General features: G+C 39.2%; 1 protein-coding gene across 1 annotated transcript in view; it reads left to right on the top strand.

Moving 5' to 3' along the window:
• Positions 1-12,307, top strand: part of LOC126272171 (GPI ethanolamine phosphate transferase 1) — a 292,386-nt gene that overhangs the window by 149,785 nt on the left and 130,294 nt on the right. Inside the window, exons 5-6 of the mRNA XM_049974812.1 lie at positions 1,120-1,250; positions 3,069-3,259. Coding sequence (XP_049830769.1) covers positions 1,120-1,250; positions 3,069-3,259 — 322 coding nt within the window. The remainder of the gene's footprint in view (positions 1-1,119; positions 1,251-3,068; positions 3,260-12,307) is intronic.

Below are 12,307 nucleotides of genomic sequence, written 5' to 3' on the forward strand. Positions count from 1 at the left end.
TCCAATTACAAAATGATCTAGAGAGAATTTCTGTATGGTGCAAAAAGTGGCAATTGGCACTAAACATGGGTACTAAAAGAAATTTGATAAATTTTGGGTATATGATAAAGTGCACAAATCTAAGGGCTGTCAATTTGACTAAATACCTAGAAATTACAATTACAGGCAACTTAAATTGGAAAGACCACATAGATAATAATGTGGGGCAGGCAAAACAAAGACTGTGCTGTGTTAGCAGAACACTTAGAAGATGCAACAAACCCACTAAAGAGACAGTCTACATTACACTTGTCCGTCCTCTGCTGGAATATTGCTGTGCGATGTGGGATCCTTATCAGGTAGGATTGACCGAGAACGTCGAAAAAGTGCAAAGAAGGGCATCTCGTTTTGTGTTATCGTGCAATAGGGGTGAGAGTGTCACTGATATGATACACAAGTTGGGGTGGCACTCACTGAAACAAAGGCAGTTTTCTTTGCAGCGAGATCTATTTACGAAATTTCAATCACCAACTTTCTCTTCTGAATGCGAAAATATTTTGTTGACACCCACCTACATAGGGAGAAATGATCATCATATAAAATAAGAGAAATCAGAGCTCGAACAGAAAGATTTATGTGTTCCTTTGTCCCACATGCCATTCAAGAGTGGAATGGTAGAGAAGTAGTATGAAAATGGTTCAGTGAACCTTCTGCCAGGCACTTAAGTGTGAATTGCAGATTAACCATGTAGATGTAGATGTAGATGTTGCAAAAAACATAAGGAACAGATTTTTGCCTCCTAGAGTATAGACAGGCCTTTATCCTATCTACATTGCAGCCATTGTATTGTGACCCTAATAATTATTATGTTTTCAGAAGAGATGTAATGATGAGCAGTAGACATAATGCGTCCCATATAGTAATTGCTCTGTTTTTGTACATGTAGATCTTTTCTCCACTCTTTTCTTCTTTTGACTTGAAAAAAATGTTTTACTATTTACTGACCGTGTTTTTAGGTATTAATGCAATCGTTTGTTAAGTAATGCTGAGAAATTCAATTGACAACCTCATTGTTTTATGTGTGATGTTTTGCTATTAATTAAAAGTATTAAATGTATTAGTATGGTTCTTTTGTTATAGAGAATATAAAGAGAATATTAAGGCTGTTGATGAAGGAGTGAAAAAAATGGAAGAACTCTTTGAATCATTTTACAATCATGATGGGAAAACATCATACATCTTTACAGCTGATCATGGGATGACAGACTGGGGTAAGTGTATAAGATTATTTGCCTTATGCTAATAACAATTTAACTGAAATCAAAATGTTGTTTACTCTGTGCAGAAGTGGAATCATAGTTTACATTATATACATAAGTTTTGTGCAATGCTAGGATTGACACCAACAGAAGTTAAAAGAGAGTGTAACTGCCAAAACATCCCCTATAAAAAGGCAGAAAACCCACAGTCTTTAAGTGTTACATGTATTGTATCATATAATACAGATGCTGATGCAGATGAGAAATCGGATGTCATAGAGCTGTACAAGTTGACAGCACTTGATTCTCTCTGTACACAGCACTTACACCAGGTCAGGTTATCATATAGTGTCTGTGGGTAATGCCCATAATAACCCAAATGCACAGCCGGACAGATATTATCCAGTTTTGTAAGAAGCTCTACGTCACACATCTTTCCGTATCTTGGAACAGACCCTGCTGTGTTTCATTGGTTTCCTTTGGACTTGCTCTTTAGATATTCTACATTTGCCTGACAATGGCTTATGCTTTGTTCTGGTTTCCAATTCATGTGTTACTGCCTTTCATAAATGAAGACATCATTCTCACATCTTCTTGTGATAGTCATAAGCAGTCATAAGCTTGATGGAAACCACAGTGCCCTGAACTTCCCTGTTTATAAGGTGGCACTGCCCCCCCCCCCCCCCCCCTCCCCAGTGCTCAATCTGCTCACAACCACGCTACTGCCATTACTGACCACTTCCATGTGGTATTATCTTGCCAGATACTATAATGTGACCCACCTCCTAGTTCATACATTTTTCTTTGTTCCAGTGTCATGGCTTGTGTCTCGGTTTCACTGATTCAGCTCCAGAGTGTTCGAAGTCAGAAAAAATAGACTTATCCACATTGTCTCACTAGAAAACAAGCCTGTATTTCCATAGCAGTAAATCTTATCATCTTAGAAAATAGCACATGTTATACTGTTGAAACAGGTTCCCTGTCACATTACAAGGCAGCATATTTTCAGAAATCAGTTCTCCTGATTTAAATATTCTCAGTATCCAAATATTTCAGGATTTAACATGTAAGGGATTATGGTGTTTTTTAAAAAAGCATATGCCTCTTCTTATCATCAAATCACTGCTTGGGTTGGAATTAATAGGCACATTATTTCTTCTTTGTCAGTGAATCTCAGTTCCAGTGGGAATATGTATAAAGAGAAATCTTATGATGGGCCGTAGTTATGTATTTCTTCAACTTCTTTGTACAAATATTTTGTTCAACGAAACCAGTTTCTTTTAAATATAGTCTATCTTTTGCGTTCTACTTTTTCTTTCCTTCTCTCTCTCTCTCTCTCTCTCTCTCTCTCTCTCTCTCTCTCTCTCTCTCTCTCTCTCTCTCTCTCTTGTGTATTCATTCCATTTCTGTCTGCCCCCGGTAGCTGAATGGTCAGCCTGAGAGATTGTCAATCCTCTGGGCCCAGGTTTGATTCCCATCTGGGTCGGGGAATTTTCTCTGTCTCATCATCATCCTCATCAACTGCAGATCACCGAAGTGGCGTCAAATTGAAAGACCGGCACCCAGCAAACGGCCTGCCCGATGGGGGGCCCTAGCCATAAGATTAAATAAATAAATTCCATTTCTGTTTCTTCGTAACAGTATACAAAACTTCTTTTAGAGCCAGACACTTGTTGCCAGGGGGGGAACAGGTACACAGTTGATTCCATAGTTTTGTTATATTGCCAGATGCACTTTGTAACCACATTTTTCAGAATAATGATAGTAAACTTCAGTCTTTGTTGTTAACTAATGACTCTGGGATAACCAAATGTTTGTGTATATTTCAAGGCTCTCATGGCGCTGGGGACCCATCTGAAACAGAAACACCACTCATTGCTTGGGGTGCCGGGATAAATACTCCACAGTTAGTAACAGGAACTGAGAATAAATTGGACACATTACGCAAAGATGTTCACCAGGCTGATATTGCTCCACTTATGGCTACCCTTATTGGAATTTCCCTGCCTGTTAATTCTGTGGTGAGTAAATGATGATTATTTTTTATGCTTGTAGTACAGCCAGTAGATTTTCTACTTGAGTCTTACGCACATACTACTGTAGTGGAGGCTACAGCACCATGAAGAAAACATGCAGATACTTTAAAAGTACATGACTTTCTTTTCTGTGCTACTCTGCATAGGTAAAACACCATTTCCAATAACTCGCACTGCTGAGTAGAGACCAGGAGAACAAAACAGTGTGAAGGTTAATGATAGTGGAGTTGTAACCAAAACAAGTCTACAGCATAGCAAAGTCATCTTAAGTGTATACAATGATCCAGAGAGCAATCCAAATCACAAACGTAGATCAGGCAAGGTCAAGACTCGAATACTATTCAGTGTCAAATAACTGAAGGCTTCAAAAACTAGTAAGAGACTGGATAGCAAGAGGTGGGCCATGGTATTTAGAGGTAAACACTTGTCAGAGGTTGGTGCCATCTCACGTGCTTGCTGCACTGCTGCAGCTCACAAGGGCCTAAGCTGCTGTTCCAATCTGTAGCCCTACTATCTCTGACATCTTCTCACTGTCGATGTCGATACTCAAAACTGCGTGGGGAATCTAAATCACCATCTAAATTTCCAGGTAGGATATTTGATGTAATTAGAATTGCAGAGCAGTTAGGCATTTGTATATTAGTCATTGCTGTCTTTAGAGCAAGGGCCATAAGTTGAAAAAAAGTCACCTGTAGTAGATAATGTTCCCTTTGAATTATTGAAATACTTGCAAGAACTAACCATGATAAAACTGCTCCACCTGGTACACAAGATATACTCTCAGACTTCGAGAAGGATATAGCAATCCCAACTCCAAATAAAGTTTAGGTGCAAACAGGAATGAATATTACCAAACAGTCATTTCAGCAAGTTATGGTTGAAAAACACTGGCAGAAATAATTTACAGAAAAATGTAAATCAGTAAAAGCTGACCATGGATACAATTGGTTTGTGTCTTGGAGAAATGTAGAAACACATGTGTAGATAGATTAGAGGGAAAATATTGCACAATCAGAATGAGGAAGGAAATTGGATGTGCCATTTCAAAGGAGCCATTTCGGCATTCAGTTTAAGAAATTTAGGGAAACCACAGAAAACCCAAATCAGCATACCTGGACAGGGATTTGAATTGCTGTGCTCCAGAATAGAAGCCTAGTGTCTTACCGCTGAGACACCTCTTTCAGCTGCAGGAGAACACGAAGCAATACTGACACTGTGACTTGTCTTAGAAGATAGGCTAAACAAAGGCAAACCTAAGTTTACAATACAAAATTGTTAAAGCTTTCTCGGCCACTTGTCGACAAACTGCCTTGTGGCTTATATCTCAGGTTCTTCAGCTGATGTTTGTCTAATGATTTTTCTGATGTTTCACCAGCACGAGTGGCTGGCATTTTCAAAGCTTCACACTCCATTGCTGCTCATGAACTAGAGGTGAGCTTGCATCTGCAGACTATATGTACCTGGCAAGCCAACAGTCAAGGGCTTCTCTGCAGTCATTTCAGGTGTAATCCTCCTCTTGCTATCTGCAGTGGTCATTCATTGCAGCCTGGGAATCCAGGATCCATTTACCTTGAGGCTTTCTTCTTTCTTGTCAAAGCTATTCTTGTTTTTGTGCAGTTCTACAGCTCTTCTCTACGGTGAGAACTTCCATGTCGGCAAATTTTACTATTTGGTCAGCCCCACACAATGTGAGTTCTGCCACAGGTGATTTCCCCAACTGCTCCAACAATCAACACCATGATCACAGAACATAAGCGACATTGCAGGTGGGAGGGGCAGGTGGAGAAGAGCTATCACACTCACTTGTTCAGAAAAGCAATAGAAATACACAAACATGAGAATAGATTCAACAGGAAAGAAGAAAGCCTCAGGGTAAATGGATCTTGGATTCCCTTGCTGTAGCAAATGACCATTGCAGGTAGCAACAGGGGAACTGCACCAGAAATGACTGTGGAGAAGCCCTTGGACATTGGAGCACCTAGTACGTATAATCTGCAGCTGTGTGCTCGGCTCCAGTCCACCACCAACAATGGAGGATGAAGCTTTGACAATGCCAACCATTCATGTTATCAAAATGTGAAAATAAAAGGTCATGAGACAAGTGTTGACTGAAGAACCCAAGAGGGAAGCCAACAGGCTATGTTTATAGCATTCATACATTTAGAGAAAACTCTTGACAGTGTTGACATGAATATAATCTTTGAATTTCTCAAGTAAAGCAAGGATAAAAAATGGGGAGAAAGAAGGTGTCTGTAACTGTTACAGAAACCAGACAGCAATTATATGACTCAAATGTCAGGAAAGGGAGGCTGTAGTTTACAATTGTGTGACACAGTTGTTGCCTATCCTCCCATGTTAAACAATATATACATTGAGCAATCAGAAAGGAAACAAAAGTGAAATATTAAAAAGGAATTGAAGTTTATGGAGAAGCAATTAAAACTTGAATGTTTGTCCATGACTTTGTAATTCTGTCAGAGATGATGGAGGACTTGGGAGATCAGTTGAATGGAATGCTTAATGCATTGAAAAGAGGTTATTATATCAACATCAACAAAAGGAAAATTTTCTCGATAAAACAACAAAATTATGAGACAGGATTGCTGACCAGTACTCCCTCCATGAGCCACAGACCTTGCCATTGATGAGAAGGCTAGTGTGCCTCAACGATGCAGATAGCTGTACCATAGGTGCAACCACAATGGAGGGTTATCTGTTCAGAGGCCAGACAAACATGTGGTTCCTGAAGAGGAGCGGTAGATGCAGGGGCAGTAGGCTGGACGATTGACTAAACTGGCCTTGTGACATCAACCAATACACCATTGCTGTGCTGTTACTATGAATGGTTAAAGCAAGGGGAAACCACAGCTGTAATTTTTCACGAGGGCATGCAGCTTTTACTGTATGGTTAAATGATGATGGCATCCTCTTGGATAAAATATTCCGGAGGTAAAATATTCCCCCATTCGGATCTCTGGGCAGGGGACTACCCAGGAAGACGTCGTTATCAGGAGAAACAAAACTGGCGTACTACGGAACAAAGCACGGTATGTCAGATCCCTTAATCGGGCAGGTAGGTTAGAAAATTTAAAAAAGGAAATGGATAGATTAAAGTTAGATATAGTGGTAATTAGTGAAGTTCAGTGGCAGGAGGAACAAGACTCCTGGTCAGGTGAATACAGGGTTCCAAACACAAAATCGGATAGGAGTAATGCTGGAGTAGGTTTAATAATGAATAAAAGAGATAGGAATGCAGGTAAGCTACTGTGAATAACATAATGAATGCATTATTGCAGGCAAGATAGACAAGAAGCCCAGAATACCACAGTAGTAAAAGTTCATATGCTAACTAGCGCCACAGATGATGAAGAGATTGAAGAAATGTATAATTAGATAGAAGAAATTATTTAGATAGTTAAGGGAGACAAATATTTAATTGTCATGGGGGACTGGAATTTGATAGTAGGAAAAGGAAGAGAAGGAAAAGTAGTAGGTGAATGTGGACTGGGGGTAAGGAATGAAAGAAGGAGCTTTTTGGTAGAATTTTGCACAGAGCATAACTTAATCATCATTAACACTTGGTTTAAGAATCTTGAAAGAAGATTGTATACATGGAAGAGACCTGGAGACACAGGAAGGTTTCAGGTTGATTATATAATGGTTAGACAAATTTAGGAACCAGGCTTAAATTGTAAACCATTTCCAGGGGCAGTTGTGGACTCCGAACACAATTTATTGGTTATGAACTGCAGGTTAAAACTGAAGAAATTGGAGAAAGTTAGGAATTTAAGGAAATGGGACCTGGATAAACTAAAATAACTAGAGGTTTTAGAGAATTTCAGCGGGAACAGGGAAAAGTAATACAGTAGAAGAAGAAGGGGTAGCTTTGAGAGATGAAATAGTGAAGGCAGCTGATGGTCAAGCAGGTAAAAAGATGAGGGCTAGTAGAAATCCTTGGGTAACACCAGAGAAAATATAAAAATGCACTAAATGAAGCAGGCAAAAAGGAATACAAATGTCTCAAAAATTAGATCGATAGGAAGTGCAAAACAGATAAGCAGGAATGGCTGGAGGACGAATGTAAGGATGTAGAAGCATATATCACTGGGTGTAAGATAGATGCCACCTACAGAAAAATTAAAGAGACCTTTGGAGAAAAGAGAACCACCTTATGAATATCAAGAGTTCAGATGGTTAACCAGTCCTAAGCAAAGAAGAGAACATGGAAGAGGATGTAGATGAAGATGAGATGAGAGATATGACAGTGCATGGAGAATTTGACAGAGCACTGAAAGACCTAAGTAGAAACAAGGTCCCAAGAGTAGACAACATTCTGTTAGAACTACTGATAGCCTTGGGAGAGCCAGCCATGACCAAACTCTTCCATCCGGCAGGCAAGATGTATGACACATGTGAAATACCCTCAGACTTAAAGAAGAATAAAATAAATTCATTTCCAAAGAGCACAGATGGTGACATGTGTGAAAATTACTGAACTATCAATTTAATACGTCATGGTTGCAAATTACTAGCACAGATTCTTTAGACATATGGTAAAACTGGTAGAAGTCAACCTCAGGGAAAATCAGTTTGGATTCCATAGAAATGTAGAAACATGCCAGGCAATACTGACCCTATGATTTACCTTAGAAGCCAGGTTAAGAAAACGCAAACCTACATTTATACCATTTGTAGACTTCAGAGAAATGTTTTGACAAAGGGTTTGAGAATGTTGACGAATACTCTCATTCAAATTTTGAAGGTGGCAGGGGTAAAACACAGGGGAGCGAAAGCCTGCATACAATTTGCGGAGACCAGATGGCAGTTACAAGAATTGAGGAGCATGGAAGGGAAGCAGTAAGTGAGACAGGGTTGAAGCCTATACCTGTTGTTATTCAATCTGTACATTGAACTAGCAGTAAAGGGAACCAAAGAAAAATTTGGAGTAGGAATTAAAATCCAAGGAGAAGAAATAAAAATCTTGAAGTTTGCTGATGACACTATAATTCTGTCAGTGACAGCAAACGACCTGGAAGAGCAGTTGAATGGAATGGGCAGTATCTTGAAAGGTGGATATAAGATGAACATCAACAACAGCAGAACGAGAATAACGGAATGTAGTCGAATTATTTGTAAATCAGGTGATGCTGGAGGAATTAGGTTAGGAAATGAGACACTTAAAGTAGTAGATGAATTTTGTTATTTGGACAGCAAAATAACTGATGATGGTTGAAGTGGAGAGGATATAAAATGTAGATTGGTGATGGCAAGGTAAGCATTTCTGAAGAAGAGAGATTTGTTAACATCAAGTATAGATTTAAGTGTCAGGGATTCTTTTCTGGAAGTATGTGTATGAAGTGTGGCCATGTATGGATGTGGGACATGGATGATAAATGGTTTCGACAAGAAGAGAATAGAAGCTTTTGAAATGTGGTGCTATAGAAGAATGCTGAAGATTACATGGGTAGATCACATAACTAATGAGGAGGTACTGAGTAGAAATGGGGAGAAGAGGAATTTGTGGCACAGTTTGACTAGAAGGGATCAGTTGGTAAGACACATTCTGAGGCATCAGTGGATCACTGGAGGGAAGTGTGGAGGGTACAAATCATAGAGCGAGACCGAGAGATGAATACACTAAGCAGATTCAGAAGAATGTAGGTTGCAGTAGTTACTTGTAGATGAAGAGGTTTGCACAGAATAGAGTAACATGGAGAGCTGCATCAGACCAATCTTTGGACTGAAGACCACAACAACAACACTTACCATCAGCAGAAATGTTGTCTGTAGACACACGTAAGGGTACATACACCACTGTAACATTTGGAACTAATTGTTCCTTCCTTAGGGAGGAGAGAGGGGCAGACTGGTGAATGTTAAAAAGGAGAGGCCGATCAGTCACACCCCAGGATGACAGGAGGCCACTTGTTGTGAGGATGAAAGGAGACAAGGGTGCTGCTTCTCTGAGCTATCGTATTTTGTGCCAGCTCCCATACTCTACTGAAACAGCACACAGTGACTTCTGCCTTTTTTCTCACAGGAGGAAACAGTTGCATGGTAGATATTTACAGAATAACAAGATGGTTTTAAAGGTGGAAGGTTTCCAGAATGTCAAAATGCATACTTCTACAATAAAGGTTTCCACCAAGATGTCCATCCTTGAGGAAAATGTGTTGCATTGTAGCATGAATGTGTAGAGAAAAACTTGAACCATCACCAAGTTTCACGGTCATAGCTAGATTTCTTTCTTTCTTTCTTCTTCTTCTTCTTCTTCTTCTTCTTCTTCTTCTTTTTAAATAACAAAAGATTACGACTATCGCTTTTAAGTGTCAACTGAGGAAGACAGACTTTTGCTGATGCCCATGTAATGTACAAGAGCACTGCTTGCTGCCAGCCAACTTGTGGACTGGAGCCCTCTGCAGCTCCAGTAACTCCAAAATGCATCTACAATGTGCTCTGTCCATTACACAAACAAATGGAAATATCATGCACTTTACTTGAGAAATGTTATTTTGTGTTATAGCCAGGAAAGAAGCCGAATTATCATTTAAAAAGGAACTGAATTTATAGGAAGTGTATTGACTTCATGAAGCATACTAATCACAACCATATCAGCATAAGCTCTGATAAAAATACAGTCACAAAGCATGATTGAGAGGTGCTGCCAATAGCTGTTATGCATTTTCATTTTTAACACTCAAGAGCAGTGTTACATAATTGCTGTGTTTTTGTGAAGGTGGCAACAATGTATAGGCTGCTTTTGCCATAATACTGTGTGTCAAATGAACACAAAATACTGTTCTTGCCTCAAGAAACCTGTCACTCTAATAATACAGATTTTGTCACATTATTATTAGCAAAAGCTCGAAACATTCATGTCTTTCATACATACAAACTTCTGCCATGTATTCTGCCACAATACCTTTTATCTGAGATGGGGGTGACATCCCTGTAATCCCTTCCATGAATAACACCTCTTGGCCAGTTGCTTTTAATTTTAAAAATGTATCACTATAATTTAAGACAGTTCATCTGAGTACATTGTCACCCATCTTGTTAGTTTTTTCCTCTTGCTTGGCTAAATAGACAGTCCCATTCCTGTGCCCAAGGGGTGTCCTTGCAGCTCAGTTATGAGTAACTAAACAGTTCACCTCAAGTATGAATGCACTGATGTGCTAGACCTTCTGAGACTGAAAATCAAAACTGCAACTGATGCCACACTTACCACAGAAAGCAGAGCTCAAACTGATGCCTTCCCTGCTGTATCAGCCAAGAATTTTGCACAATACATATTTCCAGCAAGAAGCAGCATATGGTGGCAACTTTTCCTCTCCATATGTTAATGCTATGTTCACACCTTTGTGCCCAGGTCATAAAAAAGACAAATGAATTAACAAGAACAGCTTCATTAATGTAGCATAATATTTTTATAATTCTATTTAGTAGTTAAGCTTTTACACAATAAATTTGTATTAAAATGAAATGGAATGAAGTGGACTATGAACTTGTGGCCAGTGCCATGCTACAAATGTCATTGTTAATTCACACTGTTTTCCTTTTGATAGATTGATTATACATTGTGTGTTTTGTTAAGTTCTTGTATTCGTTGCCAAAGGTGAATTATCTCGTGGTGCAGCCCTTCTGGAAGGACCCATGCCTTCACATCTTACCACACTGTTGTTCTGAGTCCATTTCATTACTACTCCTGCAGCTGACTGTGCACGGCTGACTGTGTGATCTGTCCCCGTGTCCTTCATGTCAATAATTTAATCTTTGTTCATGTCATCTGGGTGTGTTGTGTTGTGCTTTCCATCTGAAAAGTTTCTTTAACATTAGAAACATGAAGTAGCCATTTATACTCAAACCATGTTTCATCAGTAAGAATGTCTTTTCTACATGACTGGCTCCAGGGATTTTGCCACCCAGGCACAATTTTCAAGTTGAGTCCACTCTCATTATTGCCAACAACAATAGAGCACAGAAAGACGGCAGTATTTACACCTATGATTATAAATTGTGCCTGTGCTTGTTAATAAAGGCTTGAATTCAAATTCGTGCATTGTAGATCTTCTTCATGCTTGAATTTCGGAACTTTTTTTCAGTTCTTGCTAGCTATTTTAGGGTGACCATAATGTGTCAGTTATTTTCCTTTTCATACTTACATTCCAGATTTCAAGAAGAATATAATAATTCCAATCCCAGAGAAAGCAGGTTTTGACAGGTGTGAAAATTACCGAACTATCAGTTTAATAAGTCACACCTGCACGATACTGACACAAATTCTTTACAGACAAATGGAAAAATTGGTACGAGCCGACCTTGGGGAAGATCAGTTCGAATTTTCTAGGAATGTAGGAACATGTGAGGCGATACCGACCCTTCGACTTATCCTAAAAAATAGAGCAAGGAAAGACAAACCTATATTTCTAGCATTTGTAGACTTAGAGAAAGCTTTAGACAATGTTGACTCGAATACTCTCTTTCATATTCTGAAGGTAGCAGGGTTCAAATACAGGAAGCGAAAGGCTATTTACAATTTGTACAGAAACCAGATGGCAGTTATAAGAGTCGAGGGGTATGAAAGGAAAGCAGTGGTTGGGAAGGGAGTTAGACAGGGTTGTGGCCTATCCCTGATGTTATTCAGTCTATACATTGAGCAAGCAGTAAAGGAAACAAAAGAAAAATTTGGAGTAGGCATTAGAATCCGTGGAGAAAAAATAAAAACTTAGAGGTTTGTCGATCACATCGTAATTCTGTCAGAGACAGCAAAGTACCTGGAAGAGCAGTTGAACAGAATGGATAGCCTCTTGAAAGGAGGATATAAGATGAATATCCGCAAAAGCAAAACGAAGGTAATGATATATAGTCTAATTAAATCAGGTGATGCTGAGGGAATTAAATTAGGAACTGAGATGCCTAAAGTAGTAGATGAGTTTTGCTATTTGAGGAGCAAAATAACTGATGATGGTTGAAGTAGGGAGAATATAAAATGTAGACTGGCAATGGCAACAAAAGTGTTTCTGAAGAAGAGAA

The sequence above is a fragment of the Schistocerca gregaria genome, chromosome 5 (assembly GCF_023897955.1).
Source record: "Schistocerca gregaria isolate iqSchGreg1 chromosome 5, iqSchGreg1.2, whole genome shotgun sequence".
Taxonomy (NCBI): domain Eukaryota; kingdom Metazoa; phylum Arthropoda; class Insecta; order Orthoptera; family Acrididae; genus Schistocerca; species Schistocerca gregaria.